This window comes from Camelus ferus, chromosome 15 (assembly GCF_009834535.1).
Source record: "Camelus ferus isolate YT-003-E chromosome 15, BCGSAC_Cfer_1.0, whole genome shotgun sequence".
In the NCBI taxonomy this organism is placed as follows: domain Eukaryota; kingdom Metazoa; phylum Chordata; class Mammalia; order Artiodactyla; family Camelidae; genus Camelus; species Camelus ferus.
Window position 1 is genome coordinate 13258917 of NC_045710.1, and position 27204 is coordinate 13286120.

Sequence of the window (27204 nt, forward strand, 5' to 3'; positions counted from 1 at the left end):
AAAGGACACCATCAAAAAAGTGAAAAGATGGGGGGAGGGTATAGCTCAGTGGTAGTGTGTGTGCTTAGCATGCACAGAGTCCTGGGTTCAATCCCCAGTACCTCCATTAAAAATAAATAAATTAATAAATAAATAAACACAACTAACTCCCCCCCCCCGCAAAGAAAACCAAAAAAAGTGAAAATACAACACCCAAATGGAAGTAGTATTTGAAAATCATATACACGATAAGGAATTGTATCTAGAATATGTAAAGAACTCAATAATAAAAAGACAAATAGGATCTAAATAGACGTTTCTCCAATGAAGATATACAAATGGCCACTAGGTCAATGAAAAGATGCTCAACATCATTAGCCACCAGGCAAACACAAGTCAAAATTACAGTGAGATACCACTTTGCACCCACAAGATGGCTAGAATCAAGAAATCAGACAGTAACAAGTATTTGCAAAAATATGACAGAGAAATGGTAGGCACATTCACTTTGAAAAACAGCTTGGTTGTTCTTTGAAATGTTAAGTATAGAATTACCATATGCCCCAGCAATTCCACTCCTAGGTATATACCCAAGAGAAATGAAAACATATGCCCACACAAAAACTCATACACAAATGTGCATAACAGCATTCATAACAGCCAACAAAATGGAAATAGCCCATATGTCCACTAACTGACAGGTGGATTTAAAAACTCCCACTCCTTCCTCCCATCTCCACTACCATCACTGGCTGGTTCAGGCCTTTATCCTTCCCTCTGATCTCATATGTCTTATATTTCCTCATTAATTTAGAAAAGAAAATTCTCCAAAGTTCCTTCCTAGTTTAGGAATATATTCTCTTAAACATTTTTTCATCTGTTCCATTTCTTAGAGAACATTTAAGTAAATCCCTACTGTGTATCCTTTGATGAAATAGTCCCATCAAATCCATCTTACATATAAAGAAATAGAGGATTAAGGAAGTAAAATAACTTGTCCAAGGTAACAAACTAAACAATATAAAATTAGACACACACATTCACACAAAATATGGAAAAACAAAAACTTTTATAAAAGATCATTTTAGTACCTAGTTTCTAAATTCACAATTTAAATGGTACAAAACATATTTTTCTATTTACAAATACTTACAAAGTAATCATTAATATGGTCAGAATAAAGAAATGGTGTTAGCAGCTACCATTTACACAGTTCTTGCCACAGTCCAAATAAAGGACATTTAAGGCAGTAGGAGACTTAGAAACTGAACAAGGAACTAGAAACTAGACTGATGGTATGGTGTTAATTGAATAGATTAATAAGTTTAGATTCAAATTCAACAATTTTATATGCTAAATAACTCAGTATAGTTGAATCATATTTTTAAAAATTTTTTTATTACAATTGCCAAGATTTCTCTATTCAAAATGTATACCACTACCAAACTCTAGAGGGAGCTACAAGCCTTCCTCTGGGGAACAGCTGGTGGGAAGGCACTCCTGAGAATGGCAGCAGGGCCCCTGGGGATGTCAGGCCCAAGCTTTGCTCAGCTTTTACTGACCTCATCTGCTCTAAATCATAAGATAACTGCTAAACCATTCAGTAAATTCTACCACAGATATTATGATGTTGGTAACTATTATGTGTGATTTGAAGTTAGTTCACAAACCGTAACTGCTTTCTAATAAAATACAGTTTTTCCTAAGCGTTAGAAGAGCATTTTCCTAACTGATGTTTAACTACAGTTATAAATTATACTCATGTTCCTTTCTTTTTGATACATCCCAAATAAGCACAAGTTTATCATTAGCCTAATTAATTCAAAATTAAAATGTCAGTGCTTCAAAGCAAGTCAGATTTCTTGGATTCAAACACAGGCACTTGCTAACTCTGTGGCCTTAAGTAAATTACTTACTCTCTGAACCTCAGTTTGCTTACTATAAATTGAAGATGATAATAATAATAATATTACCAACCTTACAGAGATACTTTAAGGATTAAAAGAGATAAAAACTCTAAAGCACAGAACAGTGTCTAGCATAGAAGAAATACTTAATCATTTTAAAAGCTAGTATTTATTGAATTTTTAAAAATTATATGTCAAGCATTTAATATAATTATATTGTTATAATATATAATTAATACATTACATATATTAACTCACACCCACCCTATAAGGTAGGCATTATTATTATCTCCATTTAGCAGATGAAGAAACTGAAGGATGGAATGGTTAATAACTTGCTGAAATTGCACAGCTAGACAGTGGTAAAAGCTGGGACACAAAACCAGACATTCTGGTTCTAGACTCTGTGCTCTTAACCATTGCTTCTCATTAAGGGTTAATAACTGTTAGGCATGGTTGCTATTACTTTTTATTTTTAATAATAAAACCATATACAAATTCACGAGTCAATACAAAAAACAAATCCAAATATATATAAAATATGTTCTTTGTTTTCAATCAGTATGGGAGTAGCTTCAGCAAATTCATATGGAGATAATTCTACCTACATAAATTATGCTAAATCTTTATTTATTAACCATTCCATCCAGGTGGATTTAGTTCTTAGCTTCCTAGAATTAAAGTTAGAAGACCAAATTTTAACAGAATATTTTAGGAAAAAAAAAAAAACACAACCAGGATAAAAGTACTCCATGTCCTTTTCAACTATTCAATACCTGGAAAGAAAAAATTCAAAATATCTAGAAAGATTATTAGGAAAAATTTTTAAAGAAAGTAATTATGCTTCCATTAATTGTAACACTAATAGGTAGTAGTTACTAGCCAAGCGAGGATGTAAAATAATTTAAAGCAATCTAGGAATTCACTTATAAGTAAAACCTGCTTGTAATATTTTAATGCTGAGGCCCGAAATAAATGTCTACATCTGTAATGTTCCCCCACTTTCCTACTTACTCATTTCTTAGCCGTTTAAAGAGCTGGTGAACTGAAACTGCACTGAAATGTTCAGATCAAATGACGTCTCTCTGGAACACATGGAAGACCTAGTGCGTGTGCTACAGGCCGTCATTAGAAAGGTCATACAAGCTCCCACCAAAATGGCCGCAGCACCGGCACCTGGTACTTTTCAGGCACTTTTCATGCTTTCATTCCTCTGCAAATGCTGTTTCCTCTCCTTAAAATGTCACCTGAAGAAATATTGATCCTTCAAAACTCAGCTCAAATGAAACCTTCTCCAAGTAGAAAAGAATGTCCCTGACATTCTTACGCACTGACATCCACTTATCCGGCACCTAGCACAGTACCTAGCACACAACAGAGGAGCAACAGTCATTGTTCAATAGATTAACTACATTTTATTTGTTTAGACATCCTAGAGGAAATGTCAGAATACCCAGTACAGTACCTGAAACAGTATATACTCATTGATGGCTTGCTAAATAGATGGATTCTATTTTAAAATACTTTCATACAGTCAATAAACACTTGTTATTTGTACAGTGTTAGGCAGTGGGGATACAAAAATGAATAAATGTAGATAGATCTTTAAGAAGCTAAAAATCCTGTGGGGAGGATAGGCAAGAAAATCAATAATCACAGTGCAGAGTAAGTACTTCAGATAGAAGCACACCGAATATTCTGAGGGCTCAAAGGAAGAGGCCCCCAAAAACCTAACTCCTATATGTGCAGTATAACAGAGCCCCACAAACTAAACTTCTGTAATAATGCATAAAGTTCTTGTTTAAAGTTTCTATAAAGATTTTCAGGAAGAGTAGGTGACAAAAATTACACTTCCTAGAACGATAACAGTTACATACTTTTTCTGCTTTAGCCTCCAGTCCTCATGAAAATTTGGCACAGAAACTTTAAAAAGGAATTTTACAGGATACGTATGAAACAAAAATGTTGAGTCTTTGGCTGAGTTTACTGCAGACCAATGAAAGGACTGTTTGTTAAAATTTCAGCCAGCGAGACTGTAAAAAAAAGTTTCAAGTCTCAAAAATACAAATAATCATGCCCTCAAGCATTTGCCATTTTATGAAGGTAAAGGATTTACATCTGTCTTTATTAAAAAAATAGACTGCCTGTGATTAAAATTACTTTGAGGCTAACCCTGTCATCATTATGATTCTATGTTAAAATTTTTGACATTAAAAGAAAAAGCATATAATCTGAAGTCTGTCAGAATTCATCCCTTAAGATTTAGGACTGTTATATTTCTAATAAATAGAATATATTTATGTGATAAGAGTCTGTAATAATTTTAAGCTAAGGAACACTAACATTAACAAAGAACACTAACATTTATGTGTGTATATATATATATAAATATAGAGAGAGAAACATATAAACATACATATGTAACAGTGAATATAAGACATGAAGTTGAAAAGTTTCAACGTATAAAGATGAGTTATCAAGACCCTACACACAACAGTATAAAATCTTTGAGGTCAGTAAGTATTTTTCACATTTGCTTGTATCACCCAAAGACCTTAACAAAATACAAACATTTAGAAGGCAGACTTTAACATTTGATTGTTAAGGCTGAGTGTGAAATCTTAAAAAAAAAAAAAAAAAAAAAAAAGGACTAGTTCTCAGATTCAGAGAATTCAATGAGTTTTCAATTTTTGAAACCAACTATTTTTTCTAATTCCTTGTCCAATAAACTACCATACACTGTAAAAGAAAAACATTATTTTGGAAATATAGTGAAATGGCAACAAAATATTGGTAACGATTTTTGACAAAATCCTTAGAACAAGATTTGTAATTTTTTAATGGTTACTTTCATAGCTATCGGATAGAGGGAATGGTAAATCCACAGTAACAATGCCTTCTGAAAACAAGAAGTCAGGAATTTTTTTAAGCTGTCCCTATTAACAGACTGATTTCATTAGAAAAATCTGGAAAGGACAAACTCACTTTCACAAGCAGCTAAAGTGTTTTTTATGGAAGAGAAGTATTTACAAGCAGTTTATTAATAATAAGTGCTTCCATGGAAAATTCTTTCTATAATCCTCAGTTTATTACATACGAATCATTAGGTTAGATACCGATTCCTCTAAGTTATACTTCCCATTTAAAGCAAATGATGACAGTATGGAAGTTGTGAGAATGTTGTCAATTTAATAACCTTATAATTTACTGTATTAAGCAGGATTCTTCTGAGAGTGAAATGGGGGAGTTATTAATAATTCTACCACAACAGGCATACACTGGTACTGAGCCTGGCAAGCCAGGAAGTACGCTCATCCTTGCTTTAGAGAATACCATTCTAATTAATAATGCCATTGTTGCACTTTTAAATTAGTTTCACAAATAAAATTTGATTAAAGAGGAAATAAATATTAACATCTCCTTACCAATATCAATGTATTTGGGATCCAGGGGTGTGCCAATAGAATTACAAAGAACTAGCACAAACTGTGAACAAATAAAATAGAAAATATCAAACCTCTTGTTTATGTACTTTCAATAAAAGAAATAATGTTTAACAGAACATGCTTATCTCTTTTTCAAGTATCACTACCATGGAAGTAATTGATAAAATTAAGTGCAAAGAATAGCAAAGATAATCTACAGCATCAAAAATAAAGAAATATGAATTAAAATTAAACCAAGGCTGATTTCTCGATTTAATGGAACATTGGTTATTAAGAGATCAGTTAAGAAACACAAGTACACTGGCTACTTTTCACCATTTGTACCTTTAAAATTCCTGATCAGCTACAACCTCAAAACTCATTTTTATCCTATATCCAGCTATATAAGAGCTAACTTAATTTGTTACCGTTGCACCAAATGTTTCCATATCGTTCTCCTCCTTTGAAGCAATATATAAATGATAGAAATTCAAAAAAAAAAGTCAGTTAATTCAGAAAAAACAAAATCTAACCTAATGAAAATAACTTAAAATGCCCAGTGATTCACACACACACACACAAATAATTATCAATAATTAGTATTAGGAAAAATAATCAAGCACAATACACACTTTACATTCTAATAATAATTTCTCTCTTTTTTTGCCATTAGTCACCTTCTCTATATCCAGTACTAAGAATATTATTTTACATAGACATTTTCCTGATTAGAATAATAACTTCAAATAAGCCAACTTTCAATGCATGTAGACTTTTTCTTTTCTCAGTACCTCACATAAAACTTGTTTAATTTCATACATGTAAACTAAATAAGGATTATACTAAAATATCATAATTTATTCTTTCACTACCTAAAATAAGCTTATTTACTGTCACAAAATACAAATGTTTTATATATTCATCATTCACATGATCAAATAAGACTTTCTTATTAAAAAAGGAAGTCCCGCCCATCCCCACAACTTCCCGTTGCTTGCTCCCTAGATTAAGTACGTCCAGCTCCTGTATGTCATCCTTTTGATATTTACCTCCACAAATCTAAGTAACATGCTTACAACGCTACTTGTGTTTCAGTCTGGCGCATTACATAACCACTACCCACCAGGACAGCTACGTGTTGAGCCCTCCTTCACCCCTCTTTCCCAGGCTCCCATCACACAGCAGCACACACCCATCCCTCCATCGTTCCATTATAATTTTGTTAAATCAGGATTTCGTTTTTAAAATCTTCACTATACTTCAGTTTTCAAAAATGTTTAATGTTAAAAAAAATCCAGTTGAGAATAGCATTTTGACTATTTTGGCCCACAGCTGAGTCAGGTATAACATGATTTATTTTCCTTTCAAGCGTATTTTGCTTTCCTTGTAGTGGGTAATTCTTTTTTTTTTTCTGTGCTTAGTTTTCTTGGTATTTACTACTAACTCAAGTCCAGTTATCCCCCAGTTTGTATGTCTCCCCTCAAGAGTTAAACCACATTAATTTAAGTAAGTATTCTATTAATTTCATCTTGAATTTCTTTTGGAGCCACGTGGCCTGTTCTCATTTGACGACTGCCTCGGCATGTGCATAACTGTCAGCGGGTACCACTCTTTACCACTGTTGTCAGGTGACCCTGTTTCTTCGTCTTTCTGTTTATTCTTCATTTTGGTGAACCATTTCCTGAAGTAACTTCCTAAGATAAGGAAGCTTGGAAGGTATATTTTTGGTGATCTTGTATATCTAAAAATGTCTGAATTCCACCCTCATATTTCATTAATAATTAGCTTAAGGTGTGGAATTCAAGATGGGAAGTCATTTTCCCTCAGAAATTTGAAAGCAATTCTCCAAAGTATTGAGGTTGACAAGTCGAATGCCATTATGACACCTGATCTGGTGAAATCTGTCCTGGGAACCAAGTGGGAAAAGAAGCCTAGGGTAGCATTATTTAACTGCCCTGTTCTCAGCAAATTCCTTGACCCTTCCTGATGCATGGTGCCCTGCAGTGCAGACTATGTACCCTCTCTGGGGGCAAACCAGTCTCCCCTGGAGGTAGAAGGGCAGCTCCCTATGAGCTCAGTAGTGGGAAGGGGATCTAGAAATCTGCTTCTTTAGATGCCCCTCTTTTTTCCCCAAAGTTTTCTCCTGCCTGCATAATCTCTGGTACTTTCAAATTGCTTTTCTGTTTGTTTCTTTCTGCTGTGAGGTGCCATCAAGTCCTGCGTCTCTTTGGGATTCTATGATAAAAACTAGCTGCTTCTTTGCTTTCTCTACTAATGGCTGAGGATCCCATTTTTCCTGGGTCTGCTAAGGTAATTACCACTAACCCACCTACTTTCTAACCCCCGAAATTATGATGCCGTTTCCTCTCCCTTTCTGGTCCCTATGGGCGTATGGCTTTTTTAAAAATACTTTTCCTGTTGTTTTAATGAGTTTCAGGAGAGAAGAGAGCCAAATGTGGCTGTTCAAATGGCCACCCTAAACTAAAAATTCTATACTTTTTAATGTGATAAAATAATTTATAACACAGACAAAGATAAAGGAGTCCTTTTTTGAAAAATTTGCATATTTCTGGAAATATTTACATTTATAGCATATTTTTAAAAGGGCATTATTTATATTATTTATTTTATGAGACATTGATTTTTAAAGTAATATAACTCCACATAAAAGTACATTTCTGAATGTCAAAGCTACCCAAATTGTTATAAATGGTCACTGTTACATAATTTCTTGAGCATTTGTACTAGACATCTGGTTATTCATTTTTGCTTATGGAATTTTAAATTGGAAAAGAACTGTGGTATTTTAAATATATTCCAGAGACAAAAAGCTTCAGTACTGGTCAGTATGAACTGCCAATGGATTAACTGATTGGAGAAAAAATCAGGGAACACAGAACCAATGGAGTCACATAGTTTTCCAAGCAGAGGTCTAGACAGACCTGGCCAAAAGACCCAATACTTTGCTGTATCTGCCAGTATAGAGGCCATGCTTGAGAAGATGGATAACCATAGCCCAATTCTGCCAAGCAGTTAACCCACCTAAGTTTTAAGACATCAAGGAACACCTACCTGAGGATGATTTTCATCAGCTTTTGTAGCCAAAATGCAGAAATCCCCACAGGTAGTAATAGAAATGAGACTCTTGACATATTTAACATATTTCTCATTGTTTTTTGTATCCCAAAAGATAACGCAGTACTCTGGACGATCAGGTCTGGTATACGCATAAACTACAGTGTTTGAGCAATAACCCCACTGTGGGAGGAGGGAAGGGAGGGAACAGAAGGAGGGAAGATAGGAGGGACAAGAGAGAAAGGGAGAAAGAAATTACCATTGGGAAAGTCATATTATTACATTTCCTTCTAGAAATATTGCAGATATGTGGTTTATCAGTGGTGACAAAATCCATTCTTTAGAAATGGAAGCGTTAAGGGCTGAATATTCAGCTTAAGACCTTTTCTCACTAAAATAACAAAAAAATCTAAGAGTAATAAAGACAGTTTAAAAATATGCTTCAAAATAAACTTAGTTTAACTTTCCTTAATTTAATTTGTAAGATTTAAGCTTCAGTGGTGAAAATTTCAGATTTTTCAGCAGTCAACAACAGCTGCTTGGGGGCAACAGAAGGAGCGACCCCTGCCAGAGTTCAATTCTGAGTCCCCAAACCAAAATTCAGAGATAGGTCCTCTGCCTTTTTTATCCCATCCTTAAAAAAATTTTAGATTTATATAAAAACTGCAAAAATAGTATAACAATCACTATGCTATACATCAGAAATTAACACATAGTAAACTGACAACACTTCAATTAAAAAAATTAATAAAAAATAAAAATAAAGGGACTTGTACTAAGGTGAAAAATGTGATTAAAAATAAACCAATTAAAGTTATTTCAACTCAAAAAAATTTGCAAAAATACTACAAAGTTCCCTATACTCTTTACTTATTTTCCCCTACTGTTAACATCTTACATTACCGCAGTACATCTGTCTCAACTGAAACCAACACTGATACATTACTACTTACTGGACTCCAAACTTAATTTAGATTTTATTTGTTTTTCCCTAATATCCTTTTTCTAATCCAGAATCCCAATTGGAATACACCACATTTAGTCATCATGTCTCCTGAGGCTCCTCTGGGCTGTAATGGTTTCTCAGTCTTCCCTGGTTTCTGATGACCTTGACAGTGTTGAGGAGTACTAGTCAGGTATTAATGTAGAATGTCCCTCAATTCAGGTTTGTCTGCTGCTTTTCTCAGGCTTAGAAGGGGATCATTGGTTTTTGGGGAGACCACCCCACAAGTGAAGAGCTCCGCCCATCATGTCACAGCAGGGGTATGTGAGCTCCATGTGACATCACCGATGACGCTGGCCTCGCTCGCCTGGACAAGGTAGTGCTTGCCAGGTTTCTCCGCTGCAAGTCACTTTCTTTTTCCCCCTTTCCATACCCTGCTCTTTGGAAGTGAGCCACTAAATGCAGTCCAAGTTGGGGGAACGGGAGGGACTACACTCCACCTCCTGGAGGGTGGTGTCTGAGTAAGTTAGAATACTTCTGTAAGATTTGTTTCTTCTCCCCCATTTATTTAATAATTTATTGACATTGGTTTGTACTCATGGACATTTATTTTATAATCTGGGTGAAAATCCAATGTTACGTCATTTATTTCGTTGCTGAGATTGTTCCAGCCTTGAGCTCTTTCAAGATGGCTCCTCTGTCCCTTTGGCACACTCCCACCTTTCTGTTTTGAGCACTTCCTTACTTCCTGGCACTATAAGATGCTCCAGGCTCATCTTTCACTTTCCCCACCCTAGTTCTAGAATCAGCCATTTCTCCAAGGTGCTTGATCTTTAAAAATTAAATATGTAAGTCTTTTCACAACAAATATTCTTAGTAGTTTACCAGATCAATCCCATACTTCAGATCTTGTTATGACTCAAATGTTAACTTTAAGGTAAAATACTGGTTAGTTATTACACTGCTTATTCTTATTTTCTCCTGGTCCACTTTGCCCTTCTCTACCCTGCTCTCTGCCCTGGAGGATGACTTCTGTGAACTCCATCACCTGAGCTACCTTGCCTTCTGCTTTCCAGCTGGGTTTGGCCAACAGAAGGCACCAGCAGGTAGATAACTGGGTGAAAGTATTTATTCCCCCAAGCTGTCTCTGCCCAGCCGGCTAGCGGTGGCTGTGCTCCCACAGGGCAGCCCCTCTTGCACAGCGACCACACTAGTGGGTTCCAGGAACAATACTCCTTCTCTTGCCCACTGCTGCTAGTCCCTGGGTGCTGGCTTTGTCATTCCTTACTGGTCCCCTTAGCCCTGTCCATACTGCTGTAATAAACCCTTCAGGAATCTCTCTTCAATTACTCCTCTGTTTCCTGCTGAGACCCTGACTGCAGGAATAATTTTACTAATTATATACAGTATCCTAGAAAAGCTTACTAGTTCTAAGGTCTTCACACTGAAAAAGCCTCCTTTCAACTGGCTTCTAAACAAAATGGCTATGAATATAAGCAAGAAACAGACATTATACTTCCAGCTATTACAAAATTATTTAGTAAAAAATATCTTTTTTTATAACTGCTCATGATACTTACCTTATAATCAGGTCGAATATTTGCAAAATATATAAAAGAATCAACAGCTAGAGCAATTTTCAGTCCACCTCCTTCCCAGGATAGTGCAGACATCTGCTTTCCAGGAACTTTCAAAGTACCCAGATGCTGAAAAAAAAATTATTATATTTAACCTAAATTATCACAATTAAATAAATAAAATCACTTCACAGAGATCAAAAGTGGTACAAAAAATATTTTGTGAAAGATTGCTACATACTTCAAATCATTTTCCTTCAATTTTTATAATGAAAAACAAGTATTATGATAGAAGTTTACAAACCAGAGCCGAAGAATTCAGTATCAAATTTCATCAAACCTAAGATTGCAGAGATTTAAATATGCATCTTTATTTTTATGTACAACTAAGGAAAGAAAATTACACTGCTAATTAAAATAGGACAACTTCGATTATAAGATGCATCCCAATTTTAGAGTTGTAAAAAACTGTGCTTTGTAGAATCAAGTGAAATATTGGAGTAGTAAACTCAATCCTTAAGTCTTGCATCCCGTTCATCTCCACCCCACCCACAACAGCCAAGCAGTCAGCAAGCCCTATTGCTTTCACCCCTTTCTGTCCTCCACTACAGCTGCCTCCTTTCTTGGCTGAACTATGGTAATAGCCTCCTAACTGCAATTTTTACCTTTTGCCTCTTTATCATTCCCACCCTTCAAATTCAGTCTCCACTCCGATGCCACAGTTATCATTCAGGAACACAAATCCAATCATATCCTACTCTGCTTTAAAAAATGTTTAATAATTTTAAAAAATCAATAGCTCACCATCACATTCTTTAGCATAGTATACAGTGCCTTTCCCCTTTGCCCAAAACTCTTTGGTTCAGCACCCTACTAGTTAGCCATAATGACTGTGTTCTCACACAGGAGGGAACGCCCGTGCCTCCATGCCTTTGGCCCATATAGTATCTCTTCCACCTGAAATCATCCTTCCCTTTCCCTTACGCCTCCCCTATCCTGTTCCTCATCCTCCTGGAGTTCTCCTAGGCATCTTAAACAGATACAACTTAAATATTACTTCCTGCCTTCTTCCCTCCCTCTAGAGTTCCAGAGAATTCAGACAGTGAGCTACTTGAGAGCACTAACTTTATCATATCCACATTTATTTCCCTATCCCTTAATAGATTCCTTGGTAAACAAGTATTCAAAAAATACCTATTATGTAAATTAATGCAGTCAAATTAATTTCTTCATATACTAACACATTCTATTTTATGGCTAAATTTACAAATGAATAAACAAATACAAAGACTTTTTTAATGTGGCCATAGAAAGAAAACATTTTTAATCTTTGCTTATTTGACACAAGAGTATAATCCCTAGAATTTTAATAGATCACCCTGGTAGCCATTGTTCTTAAGTAAGTATGCTCTAAAATCAAATATATTAAACTCTATTTTGCCAGGGAAATCAATGGGGGAAAAAAGGTTTAACCTAGGAGGGTCCACTCTATCTGTCCTGCTGCCTGTATGAAGCCAGAGGGAATAAGCAGGCTCTCACAACATCACTCTTGGTACTGACAACCCACATTGCGAGAGCAAGGCCATCTCCCAACGCCGCAAACACGCCAGGCGGTGGCAGCAGCAGGGGAGAAACCAACGGTTAGTAAACATTCATTGAGCACCGCGGTAGACATTTTCCCATTGTCATCTCCTTTAATTTTTACAACAATGTCATGAGGTGTTACCTTTATTTCAGGAAATAAGTAAACTGAGTCTTAGAAGTTAAATGACTTCTCTAAGTGAAACTACACTGTAGAAAGGGAATTCAAAGCCAAAGCCAGGTCAACCTGACTACAAACCACATGCTCTGTTACCCCTCCCATGGCTAAGACCACACTGTGAAAACCAGAAGACCCTAGCCGTCAGAATCAAAAGCAAATACTTCTCTGAGGCTTTCCTTAAGTTTAAATCTTTAGGTAATCTCCTTCCAAGTTACTTTCTCTATCTTAATAACACAGATCCAAAAACAAATCCCTCATATATTCACTCATTCAAAACACAACAAAATAAAAAATATTAAGTGACTAAATACCTCAAGGAACTATGTTAGATACTTTTAATTATAACTATACTGAAAACTACTTACAGTTTTCAGTTTAACACATAACACGTTGATTTGCAAGACAAAGCAAGAAGACCTTTGAATGCAATTTTTTATACTTAGAGAAGACCGAACTAACAAGAATAAGCTGGTAAAATAATATAATGATAAATCAGACAATGACAACAAACAAAAATAACCAATAAAGAACACGAATTAAAAAGGAGGCTATCACACTGTATAGCACAGGGAAATATACACAAAATGTTATGGTAACTCACAGAGAAAAAAATGTGACAATGAGTGTGTATATGTCCATGAATAACTGAAAAATTGTGCTGAACACTGGAATTTGACACAATATTGTAAAATGATTATAAATCAATAAAAAATTTTAAAAAAATAAAAAAATAAATAAAAAGGAGGCTATCAACATTGAGATAACTAGAACTCAGATTTTTAATTATTTAGGAACCTTGAGAACTATGCTTTTGTTTTTCCTTAGCTTTTACATCTACCAGAAATATTATTAGCTGACAACGTACAGAGAGTACCTGCTCTTGAGAGCACACTGTACTGGGTAACTTTCAGCATCAGCTGACACCATTTCTTACCCTTAGAAAAATTATGAAAATACATAAAAATATTAATATTAAAATAGTAGAGCAACTGGTATAGGCTTTTGTGTAGCCAAAAATATGTATTATTGAAGTCTATGATGAATTTATAAAAATCAACAGGATGTCCAAAAGAGACTGAATATAGTCTAAAGTTAGAAAATAAAATAGGCAAAAATGTATTAAGTTTACTTACTACTAAGTTCTCATTTTCTAAATACTTTAAAATGTACAATATATGAATCCTCTTACTTGATCTTTTCTACTGCTGCTTAAATAAAATTCTCTTCAAAAATTAAATTTATTAATAATACTATTGAGGAAGATAGCACATGTATTTATGAAAACAACACTTATATTTTAATGTAGCATCACCTAAGATTAATTATTAAGATAGATTTTCTTAAAATAATTATTTATTCCACAACAAATTAAAACTACTAGAAGTTTGGGAAAAGGACACACAGATATGTATATTTAATATCTTTGCATATTTAATATATCATATTAAAACCCCCCAAAATTAACCTCGAACAACTAAATTATACTAAAAATAACTCAAAAACCAGCTGTAAAAGGAGATGCATATTCAGATCACAGAAAATATTCTCAGCTACTCCCTAGTGATTTCTGATGTGAAACATCTGGTTTTCTAAATGTACAGATTATCAAATAAATTCCATGATAAAATACAACCATGAAGACTTATAATATGGGGATAACATTCAAAGACATTCACCTGATGGTTCATCATTTTTACTTGAAATGTCCCTTTTAAAAAATGTGACAAATTCATATCCCTCCCTCCATTCAGTTTCCCCCCTTACTCAGTGCATATTTAAATAGAAAGAAGACAAAACCTTTAATACACTTACCTCACCAAATGGAGTGTAAAACTGTACAATGTTTACATCTTTATCCTGAGTGATGGCCTTCTGGGAGCCTGCCACAGCTAGCACGCTGCCAATGTGGTTCCACTGGATGCTGACTACATACATGCCAGTATCAATTAAAACAGGATCTAGTCAAAAAGAAAAAATGAAGCAATTATAGTGAAAAACTTAGCCTAGAGAATTTTATCATCTTAAAGACAATTTTAAAATATTTTTTTAATTCTCCACATTAAAAAAAAAGAAAAATTACATACTTTGGTCATTTTCATGTCTCATTATTTGGCATCTCCCATTGTCAAAGCAAATAGCAAGGCAAGGGCAATCTGGCTCCACATAGCCTTCTGTGCCATGGTACCAATGAATTCCAGCAATACTGATTGCTCCAGTGACATTCACTAAACAATTGAGTTTCATTTTCATCTAAATAAAATCAGTTAGGTTAGTATTTTATATTTTAAAACAGGAGTCAGTATGAATCAGAGTGTTATATAAAGAACACTGAAAAAATTTAAAAATCTGGTTTGGGATGCAAGCTCCATCACTTATTGGTTTACCAATCGTGGACAAATCACTTTACCTGAGTTTCAGTTTTCCCCATTTGTAAAATGAAGATAAAAAAAAAAAATGCCTAGAGTTTTTATGAGACTCAATGACACGAGGTATACAAAAGTGATTTGAAAATAGCAAAGTGTCATGTAAAAGTTGGTTGGTTATTATCACTTTCACAAATGAGTGGATTTATGTAACATCTTAATCCTCAGTAAAAACAAAAGTAGGGGGAGGGTGGAGCTCAGAGGTACAGTGCATGCTTAGCAGGCACGAGGTCCTGGGTTCAATCCCTAGTACCTCCATTAAAATAAATAAATAAACAAAAACCTAATTACCTACCCTCCCCCCTCAAAAAAACTGCCCCAGAAGTAAGGTCAGAGATCCATCACAGCCAGATCTCACAAAGACAAGGTTTTTCTTGATACTATGCTTCCTCAGCCTATTCTATTTTGTCTTCTTTTCAGGACCTGATGTTTAAGTCTTCCATCCTTTTTACAATCTTTAGTAGCTTGCTACAAAAATATCTTTGGTATCTCATGGAAACTTTGGCTTCAGGTATTAGAAGACACAAAGATTAAACCACACATCATCCTACTCATTATCCCTCAGCTTCAATACACTGAGGTCTTGTCCTTTCCAGCTACCAGAAAATCAGAATTAAGAGCATTAATTTACCTTAAAGCAACGCAGAAGTTTTTTTAATTAAACAATTTTAGATGATTGGAGGAAAACCTGAATTGAAGACTTTCTTGATTACATAAACTATCATAATAAATAAATGTGTATACATATGTGAATGATATAGAAAATAATCATATAAAACTATAAATAAAAGTAAAGAATATATATACTTACTATAAAATTCCCCTGATTATCATAAATGTGTATTTCTCCATTTGCCATTCCAAAAAGTAAGATTTTGCTATCTGCGGACCAGGCTACATGGCATAACTGTATACCCTTCAGGTCTTTTCCCCAAATGCGATTCCCTAAAACAAAACATAAAACATAATCATTTCATTAAAAGTTCAAGGTCATGATTCTCCAATAACCTCTCTAAAAATCTTTGTTTCCTGAAAAAGCTCTCACACTCTTCACAGCATTCATGCATTTGTTCAATTTATTCAGTCAATACTGAGCACCTACTATGTGTCAAACACCCTACTAAGCATCTGAAATAGCAGCTGTTTCCAACTTTCCTCCTTCTCTTCTAAACTCTGACTCAGAACCTCACTCCTACTCACTTCCACTTTGGGAAGAAAATAAAAGCTTTCAAAAAAGATATCCCCCATTCCCACTTTCAAACATTCGGAACAGAACTGAAGCCACTTATCCTTTCTGCTTTGCCCCCTAATACACAGAAAGAGGTATGTCCCCAGTCAGACACTAATCTAGGCTAATATCCTAATTTCATCACATACAACTCTTCTCCCCTTTCGTTTTATACTACACTGATTCTCAAAATTGTTTCAATACCCTAAACATGGGTAAGTTCAACTCCTCTGGACCTCCTCAAATGCTGTTTCTTAGGTCTAGGATATTGTACACACCAACCTTCCTTGTAGCTAATGCCTCAGCATAGACATCACTTCCTCCAGGATGCCTTCCCTGATCCCTCTGATTCTGGGTTGCATACTTCTTCCATGTGTTGCTGTATCTTCCCTCCCTTAGCACCTATCACGAGGCATTGTAATTGCCTGGTTACTTACCCATCTCTCCTGATCCAGATCTGAAATTTTTTTTGTTGTACCTAGTGCCTAGAACTACAGCTGTCATTTTGAAGGCTCTCAGAAAATTTACTATTTTCTGTACAAAAAAATTTTTTTAGTAAATTATTTCTCTAATGGACAGAACTTCACACTAAAACAAAAGTCCAAACTCTTAGAAGCCCTAGTGTTATGGATGAACTAGAATTTTAAAGATATAGGTTTTTAGCCTACAAAACACAGCAATGACATGCTCAGTTCTATTAAAAAATGACCAGATGATCATTTCATAATATATAAAAATACTGAATCATTATGCTATACTCCTGAAACTGTTATATATCATTTTCATCTCAATGTTTAAAAAGTGATCGTTAGACCTCTACATACTTTTTGAAATATTTACATATTTATAATACAGTCTAACAAATGTAAAGATAAGTCATATAATTAGGTAGATATATTTAAAATAATTCTGAAAAATTCATTTTTTTCCAGTGCTACTGTACGAAACTTTTAAATTGTTTTTTTTTTACCTGACTATACTTGAAAATAAATGATTCTTGAATGTCATCAAATTGTAAGGCAACTATTTTCCCTTTTCATGTTCATTTCCCTGTCAGAATGCTAACATATGACAATTAATTTAAACCTCTAAAGATCAAAAATGTCAGCTAAATCTTGATCTTAGCTCTAGGTGCAAAAATGCATTACCAGTCCACAGAACCAACTATCACAGCCCCATCTTCGTACACGATGCAGATCTTCTGTCCGTCGGCATTCCAGCTCATACTTCGAACCACTGATTTGTTCCTATTGTTGATCATCTCTTCATACCATGAGCCTGTTTTCACAAATAAAAACAAATTACAAGTCAAAACTCCCATCTAACAAATGGTACTTCAGAGTTGAAAACATGCCATAAAATACACAGTGGGATAAATAACTGCAAAGTTTTCTACAACTTGACACATCAAACTATAAAATCTTCAAATCCAACAGAACAAGATGCAAAATTAACTTAGGTCTTAACTAATAATTGCTTCAAAGGTTATCACAGAAAACACAATAAATGCCCATCTTTTTTTTTCCTCTTTCTTGCTTTCTTTCTCTCTCTTTTTTTGTTTTTACATTTTCCCACTGATTTATTTCAATTTTTTTGTTCAGAATGAATTTTTTTTAATTAAAGTACAGTTAATTATAATGTATCAGCCTCTGGTGTACAGCACAATGTCCCAGTCATGCATATACGTACATATATTCATTTTCATAATCTTTTTCTCTTTCTTTTTTTCTGTCAATTGAAAAATAAAACTTCATTTGCTTTGGAAGAACCAAAACAATTGATTTTCCTCAAAGCCCAACTTTTCCCACTTGAGTGCATCTCACATAACAAGGAAAAAACCAGAATAACTACAATACCTTTATACGTATGCATAAACTCTCCAATGATTGACTATAGGCGTATTAAATATCAGCATATTATGTAAAAACTCTAAGCCTACTTGAAAAAAATTTTAAGCTGTTCATATCACACTGGTGATACCACATCACTAATGCTGAGTGACAAAAACGTTCTTGTACAAGGGGCTGGAGTGAGATGTGACCTGACTCAAGGTATAACCAAATGTGAGATAAATCACAAGGCCATTTTGTTTTGTTTTTGTTTTTAAAAGGCTTTGCTACATTCTGGTACAGGGAACTCTGGCTTGAAGCCAGGCAAATAATCATGCAATGTGGATTAACTAGTCAGAGCAGGGTATCATCAAGTCAAGACTGAGGCTCAGAGAAGACCTACTTTGGAAACAGACAAAGTTTAATCTCCTGTACTTTCACATTCTACTACCTACACACATACACACAGACATAAACTCTAAAAATAAATAAATGAATTCATGTACTACAGCATATTTTAATTGAGAATATTTAAAAGGCATACCCTAAACGTTTTCAAAACAACACATATGAACTAAGGGGCCCTTTTCATTTAAAGATGATGGCTGCAGGCCTCAAGAGAATGTGTATTATTAAGTTATTTTTCTGGTAACGGTGATGCACCTAAATTAATCCTTCTCTCTCTCTTGTGGGCAAAAGGCACAACTTGTGAGCCAGTTAGTCAGAGCTGAGATAAAATCTGTATCTGTGGAAGAAAAGGAAGCTACCTGACTCATTAAAGGAAATGAATTATTGCCTTTGACTTCTTCATAAATATGTTCTTATCTACTGAACTAACTCTAGCCACCAACCACAGAGAAACCAATTTTTACTGGAAAACTGAAAAAAGAAAAAGAAAAAAAAGGCTATCTCAAGCAGAAACTATAATGCTAAGAGTCCTAAGTTCAGTTTGGAGATAACCAACAGTCATCTAATTCACCTTCTTAACGCAAGGTCACAGTTCAAAAGAAATAATGTTAAAGGGAAGAGTAGGCAGCCATAAATTCAGAAATATCACTCCTGTGAACTCCTCCTGTTGCTGGTTAAAAAAGGGTCTATTTAAAAGAAGTTATTTCCCCATTCAGATACTGTAATCCAGACTCCATTTTGTGAAAGATTAAATAAACTCTCCCAATATACCTTTATATAACATCCAAACAATGATAAGACCATTTTGATCACTGGTAGTCAACTTCTGGTATTGTTCATTCCATGTGACAACTTGAACAGAACCTAAAAAATTATAAAACAGTTTAGAAACCAAAAAGGGAGCCACAGTTAATTTCAAATTTATATTTTTACAGTAAATACCAAGGGCAGATTAAAATCAATACTGTTCCTGGGCAACTAATATTACTTTTTAATATTACTTTAATATTACTCAAAGATATTCACAGGATGTAGCTACTATTATTACTCATTTCTACAAGAACGCATAACCCTATTTCACATGTTTGTTTCTATTCCATGCCAGCTAAAGTCCCTGTAGGATCAGCTGCAAGAGCTGCCATTATATCTGACGACAGAAACAAATGTAAGTAAAATCTACCCAATTTGCCTGACTCCCAAGGATTATGATGCCCAAAGGACACCATACTAAGTACTTTTTTTTGGTCAGGGGAGGGGGTGGATATTTGTTTGTGGTTGATGTGTCCCCTATTTCTCTCCCCCCCCTCAACCTTGTTTTCCATCCTATTAGTAACAAACTCTTGAGCATATCTTAAACCTCCGGGTTATATGACCAAATGGGGTTTCTTTCAGTTTTTAATCCCTAAATATTTTAGTGTGATTATCCTAAGAACAGGAGCATTTCTCTTGTAAAACCATTTTACAAATTAGAAAGTTTAGTAATGGTACAATATTATCTAACCCACAGCCCACTTTCAAGTTTTATCAACTGTCCAAATAATGTCCTTTATAGATACTTGTTTTTGTCATTTCATGATTCAGTCTAGGCTCATGTAGTGCATTCAGATGCCTCTTTAGTCTACTTTAATCTGGGACCATAGGATAGACTCCAAAAAAGGATTATATCCTATCCATAGGCAGATATCAGTATTTTTAATATATAAAATATAAAATAGCCACTTTTTTTCACATCTGTTGAAGATGTTATTTAATCATCTGAAAGTTGGTGAATGACTCTAGGCTGTATTAATTATGGCTAAATAGAAATGATTTCTTAAAATATTACCATTATTTAAAAGGATGACATTGTTGCATTAAGTAGACAGTTTCTAAATTCCTAAAGTTAATACTATTCAAATATGATTTAAAAATTTACATGACTCACCACTATGCCCTTCAAGAGTCTGATTCATAGAAAGGTTACTAGGGGCTGCAAGACCCCTCAACTTTCCATCATCTAAAAAAACAAAAACAAAAAAATACTATGGCAAATATCTAAGTGGCAGATTATAAAATTTTGACATTTCTTGCTTTTTTTGAAAGGAGTTCCTATTCCCGGATAATATTAGAAAGATTTCTTTTAAGTATGCCTCATTCTGATCCGCTTTTCTCATGGCAAAAACATGAACAATAACATGTACCCTCTTGCAAAGATGTTTTTCTGGAAAAATAAAGCAAAAATGTGTAAAGGATGTTGTTTATTCAGTATACTAAATATATAACATTATTATTGTTACTTATTCCTTCCCCAAAGATAACACATAAAAATATTTATGAGATACAGATTGAGAACTCTAAGGCATAAGATTGATCAAAAAGCAAAGATTTTGGAAACTGGTTTTTACTAGATTTTACAGAATCTTGTATTTATTCATTCATTCATTCAACAAATATTTATTGAATGGCCACACTGCCCTATGTACTGTGGAAGGTTCTGAATATAAAATGATGAACAAAATAGTTAAGGCCTCTCCCTTCAGAGAGCCTGGAGTCTACTGAGGGGACAGATATTAAATACACCCTCACACACCCACATAACTATGTATATATATATATATATAATTATAAACTGGGGAAGTAAAGGTATAAAAAGAGGCAGTAACAGAAGGGGATTAATTTAGATTGGACAGAGGGAGAACCAGGGAAGGATTTCTGAAGAAATGATATTTATGCTGAGACTGAGGGAGAAACTGGAAAAAGCCAAGCAAGGCAGGGAAAGGGGGGCAGTATTCCGGGCTAGGAAACAGCGAGGCAAAGGCCCCTGAGTAGAAGTGTAGAGCCTCTGACAAACTGAAAAAAGGCCGATGTGGTTGAACTGGGGGAGAATGGCCCAAGAGGAGGCAGAAGTGATGGGCACAGGAAAAATTAGGAAGTCTTTGCAGGAAACAATAAAAAAAATTTTTTTTAGATTTTATCCAAAGAGCAATGTATGCCTTTAAAGACTTTTTTATTTAAAGTGATTTATTCTCCTTGATTACTAATCATATTGTAGAGAATAATACATTAATATGTCATCTCAGTACATTAATCTTCACTTAGAAAATCTGACTAATACATGTAAAATACAGCATTTAAAACATCTACTTAAAAACACTAATTTATGAAACTCTTTTAAGAATTTGTGAGAATGGGAATTATAAAAGTTGCTGCTGAATAAAATTCTACTTTCAAATAACATGTATGTTAAAATATTATGAAAAATATCCTTTATTCTGAAAACAATCTCAGAAAAAAAATACCTAAGTTCCTCTAAAACCACTAGTTCTAATTATCCAGTTACTGTCTTGGTAACATTAACAAGAATGCACATATATAACATCACAATCATCTGTCAAACAATTAAGACAAAATAAATATTGTTGATATACATTAGGTGGATCATTATTTTTTAACAGAAGGTTCTTTCACTCATTGAATCGCTTAAAAATTGTTCTACACACTTAAACCTTATTCTAGTATTCTAGAAACATGTTTCTTATAGCACTGAAAATCCATTCTAATGCCTATAGTGATAGTCACTGTAACCAAGTGAAATTAATGATATGTGATTCTAAGGGTTTACAGGACCTAACATATCTGAAAGTGTGATGAAATAGTTTCATCCTTCCCTTTATTTATATGGTCTGAATTCATAATTCTGCACAGCAGGCATACTTTCTCTTTGTTAAACTATTAAGTAAAGGACTCTTCACAAAATATATTCTGACAGATGAGAATAATTTTTTGGAATTCCACTTTACATGTTGAACAAGTATAATCCACATTGAAACATTGTCTTTTGCTGGCAGCAACTCCAGAACTTGATCATGCAGAAAATTTTGCAAAATTCATCTGAAAGTTCTGATGTTAAAAAAAAAAAAGCCAAAAGTTTTCAATGAGGTAGAGGTAGAGCAAAGCCACCAGTATCCCAAGACTCTAGTGAGTTACATTCCTAAACTCCCCATGACCAATGAGGAAACAAACCAGACTGGCATGGGAACAAAAATTGGGTAATACTGACAGAATTCTTCTAAAAGCATGTACCAATAACCGTTGGATGATGAAAGAAGACACCAATAAAAGAAGGCATTTAAAACCCATGAAAGATTCTTGTGGCGATGTCTAAGTCTGAAAAATCAGGACTGGGCTGGGGATGTTTATTTAGGAATCATCACCCCACAGATGGCATTTAAAGCCATGGGAATGAAAGAATAAGTCTAAAGAGAATGTAAAATGAAGAGAGCCCAGAACCAAGTTCTCAGGAATTCCAACAGTTAGAGGAAAATCTAGTAAAGAGATTGAGAAAGGAGGGAAAAGCAATATATAGAAATACAACAATAATTTTAAAACTTCAGTCCTCCTTTTGTCTTGAAAAACTATGATTCAAGACAGAAGGAAAGGTCAAATGCTGATAAGAACCAAAAATAAAAGCTGTCCATTGGATTTGTAACATGAAAATCACTGGTGAGGGAGAGAAAAGAGGGAGAAATCAAACTGAAACTCAAAGGAGAGAGAGGATAAAAAAGTAATGAGGTCCATGGAAGGAGGGAGGAGGTGGGCTCCAGCAAAACATATGGAAGTTGGCCTGTGAGAGAAGAAAGTCACCCGCCTATCTTAACCTGATGGAAAAAGCTGCAGGCTAATGCTGGTTCTAGTTCCTTTCCTTCTAAGGCAAGGGAGTGAAAACCGGGTACATCACCACAGGGAATGCAAAGTAGTGCAAACTTCCTAGGAGATAAGTTGTCTAAACATACGAAGACGCTTTATAAATAAATGTACATGACCTTTGATCCAGTGGATTCCACTTCTAGAAATTTATCCTAGCAAGTAATTGAAGGTTTACACAAAGAAATATCTTTAATAAATATCTTTAGATATGAAGATATTGTTAGAGACAACCTATATGAAGACATCTAAATGTCCAACACTAGAACTGGTTAAATAAACTATCATATATACCAACATAATGGAATACTAAAGAGCCATTAAAATGATGCCATAGAAGGTGTTTTACTGATGTAGAGGATTGTTACATTATATTGATGAATGATAATAACTTAGCTATTTTGTAGCTAAACTCCAAAATGGTACTTACAAAGTCACATCTTTGCATCTTTAGTACAACACAGTACTTCACATGTACTAGGAATGCAATATCTGGTAATTGTTACTGGAGGATCTGTTGTATCACAACTATGATTATTAAATACAATAGACTGAACTTTTAAGAATCTTCCAGCAATAGTTCTCATATTTATCTCTTTAAAATATGATTTACACTCGTTACATTCCAAAACAAATAATTTACTCCATCTTTCAAGACGCTCAAGAATCTATATGCCATCTTGCTCACTAATTGCAAAGAATACTCTAACCATACTTCATCAAAAGTGCAGAACAGGAAAAGAAGTAATTTTTTTCTTGAAAAGTCTTCAACATAAGTGCATTTCTTAATGTAACTAAAACTTCCTACATGTTTTAAGCAAAACAAAAAATACATACATACACATATGTACCTATATATTTGAAAAACAACAAAGACAAAAATTATTTTCTCTTAACACAGTTAAGAAAACTAAAGCACTGGGAGATTAAATTGCTAAACATCAGAGGTCAAACTCTAATTGGTACATAAGTATCTACCTTCCAAATCTGCCTCTTATTTCATAGAATTAATCTAACACATCAAAACAATTATTCTCTCTCTACTGAGGCTGTCCATGAGCCCTCTGTGTAGTGGTTAAAGCCGAGGGCTTGAAAGTGAGACAAACTAAATTCTGACAGAAGAAATTTTCACATATTGAAGTATGGGGAAGTCATTCTGGCTTATTTATTATTTAACTTAAACTTTATGCTAACTAGAACAGCCTGTTTTGTAGCCTATCAAACATATCTTGTGTATCTGTTTTAATCATTAAAGTGTGCATTGTCCAGAAGTAAAGAATGTCCATTCTGAACACAAAGATAAATATAAATGCTCAGTGCTGGTACTCCTTCAATGATAAGGCTCTCTTCCCAGGAGCCAAAGACAAAGCCAGACTGACTCGTTGTGTAGGAAGCATATACATTCCTTGAAGGAATGTACCATTGTCATGTTTGATGCTGTTTGTTTCAGCAAGAGATAAAACCATCTTCTTTGGAAGAGTTTCCCAGAACTACCTGAGAGGCTGCTTCCCGTCTATAGTCCTCAGTTTGGCTCAAGTAAAACTCTTTTCTATTCCCATTATTTCAAATCTTATCTGTGTCACTTATTTTCTATGTGACCTTGGGCCATTTATTAACTGCTCAGTTTTCTCATCTGGAATACCTACCTTTCAAGATTATTATGAAGTCAAATGAGATACTGAAGGTTAAACACCCCAAACATAGAAAGTGCTCAATTAATATTCCTAAATACCACTTCAAAGCTGTAAAGCAGTGCTACTCAAAGTGTGGTCTGAGAACCTATAACGTCAGTATCACTAGAAATGCAAATTGTCAGACCCCATTCCAGATCAACTCTGGGGCTAGAGCCCAGAAATCCATTTTAACAACCTCATCAGATGATTCCTAATGTCTGATAATGCTTGAGAAGCAATGCTGTAAGGAATCCAAAAAAATTCAGCTCAATCCTTTATTTTACAAAAAACTGAACTAAAACCCAAGGATATTCAGCAATGTGCTGAAAGACATTCAGAAGTCTTATGGCAGAGCTGAGGTTCCAACTCCAATCTCCTCATCTAGATCTACAATTTAGATTAGGGATCGTCTAGCTCTCCAACCTGGAGCAACACTAGATCCTAACAAAATGTGTAACAGTTTGCTATGATTCCAGAGAACCAGAAAGAGAGAAATCAAGCAATAAAACACAAGAGACTTCTTAATAAAAATGTTATTAATCCAATTTTCTGTTCTTGAGAACTAGGTGCATACTAATTCACACATCTGAAAATCAGAAAGGATGACATAAACCTGTAAATAATCTGCCAAAATGTGAGATTTTGTAACCTTACTGAAATGCTGATTCGCATCATTTTTATTGGTCTCCTAATAACACAGCACAATAACACACATTGCCTAGGGCAACACAGTGACTCAGTTTTCTTTCCTCATTCTTTTTCATTTTCCATCAATAACTTCAGCCAAATTCATCTAACATTTACATGTGATATTCTCTGAATTTTATTACAAAAATACTCTAGAAAAACACCACAGAATGTTTGGGGTTTTGTTCTTTTCCTTTTGAAAGAATTAGAATTGCATACTGACAAATACCATGAGCAAATCTCACTGAACAAATGATTTCCCATGGAGTTCAAACATTTGGATTTGCATTCCCATTTACCTGTCTGTGTCTCCAATTTCAAAACTTTCAGTAATCCATCTTCACCACCGCATGCTATGAATCCTTGGTCTTTGTTCCAAGATATACACTTCAGCTTCACATTATTGGGAATGGCAATCTGAAAAGCAACCAGATCCACTCTCATAACTCTTCACGAAGGCGTCGGGAATGGGTCTACCCGAGACGAAGGCTGAAGACGAAAAACGGCCAGCCTTGCAGAAGTGCGAGCCGTTATGAAAATGAGCATAGTCCCCTGAACTGCCCCGGGCCCCGCCATTTGGGAAAGAGAATGAACTGCACACAAGACAAGGTGAGTGACTGGGAAAGAACCCAAGAGAGGAGTGACCTGATGGATTTTTTTTTAAAGGAAGAGGGGGTAATGGAGGTATAAACCTATACCATCAATCCATATTCTCTTTGCACACACAGTTTGTCTTCCTTTTTGTTATTATTTTTCTCCTGCTCAGCGGCCCGTGATAATCCAAAGAATTTAAGTCAACTGCATCAGCAACAGGTGACGGAGGAAGGATAGGGAAGCACACAGGGTCCTGCAGCTCCCCCAGAAGGACCTAACCCGGGGCGGGAATGGGAAAGAATCGTGCGAGAGGGCTGCTGGCTCCACCGGGACTATCTCGGGCTCAGCAGGAGGTCCGAGGCTGGACCAGGCAGGAAAGTGGGAGGAGGGATGGCGAAGCCGCGATCACGACGCCTGGCCTCTAAGGCAGGATGCGGGAATCGCCCGCAGGGCGAGCGATCGGAGGAGGAGCGAGGGCGAACCCCGGGAAACTCACTTTCTTGCTCAGGTAAAAGAACATCCTGGGGACCCCGAGAGGACGAGCCCAGCAGTTAAAGCCTGCAACAAAGAAACTTCTAAGTCTCCAATCTAGAGTACCAACGGCTTTCGGAAGCTCCTGTCGCCCTGGCAACCGTCGCCGTCCGGTAGCATCCGGGGCGCCGAGAGACACTTCCGGCGTCGCTTTCGCATCGCGGAGCGTCGTACGCCTGCGCTGACGTCTCGGGGCTGCTGGACCCGCTGTCGCAGGGCCAAATGGGACTTGGACCTGGTAGCTTTGCGTTTTGGCCTTACTGTCCTGCGTCTGGGCCGGAGCAGCGGCCCTCACCCCTCTGCCTCATCGTCTCAGCCGCCCTCCGTTCGGGCGGGCTCCGAGGACCGGCCACACCTGGGACGGTCGCGGTGGAGCTTGCCCGAGGCGTTAGTATCAACTCAGGAGTAAAGGCGCCCATTCAGATGAAGTCCTGATGGTGGGGCATTGTGTAAGCCGAAAAGTCCCAACGTTGTCGAAAG

General features: G+C 35.5%; 1 protein-coding gene across 2 annotated transcripts in view; it reads right to left on the bottom strand.

The window, feature by feature from the left end:
* Positions 1-26713, bottom strand: part of WDR35 (WD repeat domain 35) — a 49182-nt gene extending 22469 nt beyond the window's left edge. Inside the window, exons 1-11 of one of the 2 annotated variants that reach the window (XM_032497082.1) lie at positions 26690-26713; positions 25899-26016; positions 20481-20552; positions 19328-19420; positions 17470-17597; positions 15903-16037; positions 14753-14918; positions 14481-14626; positions 10910-11035; positions 8384-8569; positions 5312-5372 (exon numbers count right to left, since the gene is read on the bottom strand). In XM_032497082.1, the coding sequence (XP_032352973.1) occupies positions 5312-5372; positions 8384-8569; positions 10910-11035; positions 14481-14626; positions 14753-14918; positions 15903-16037; positions 17470-17597; positions 19328-19420; positions 20481-20552; positions 25899-26016; positions 26690-26713 (1255 nt within the window). Of the gene's footprint in view, positions 1-5311; positions 5373-8383; positions 8570-10909; positions 11036-14480; positions 14627-14752; positions 14919-15902; positions 16038-17467; positions 17598-19327; positions 19421-20480; positions 20553-25898; positions 26017-26689 lie in introns of those variants that run through there. The other variant, XM_032497083.1, reaches the window with a different exon arrangement.
* Between the last annotated feature and the right edge of the window lie 491 nt (positions 26714-27204).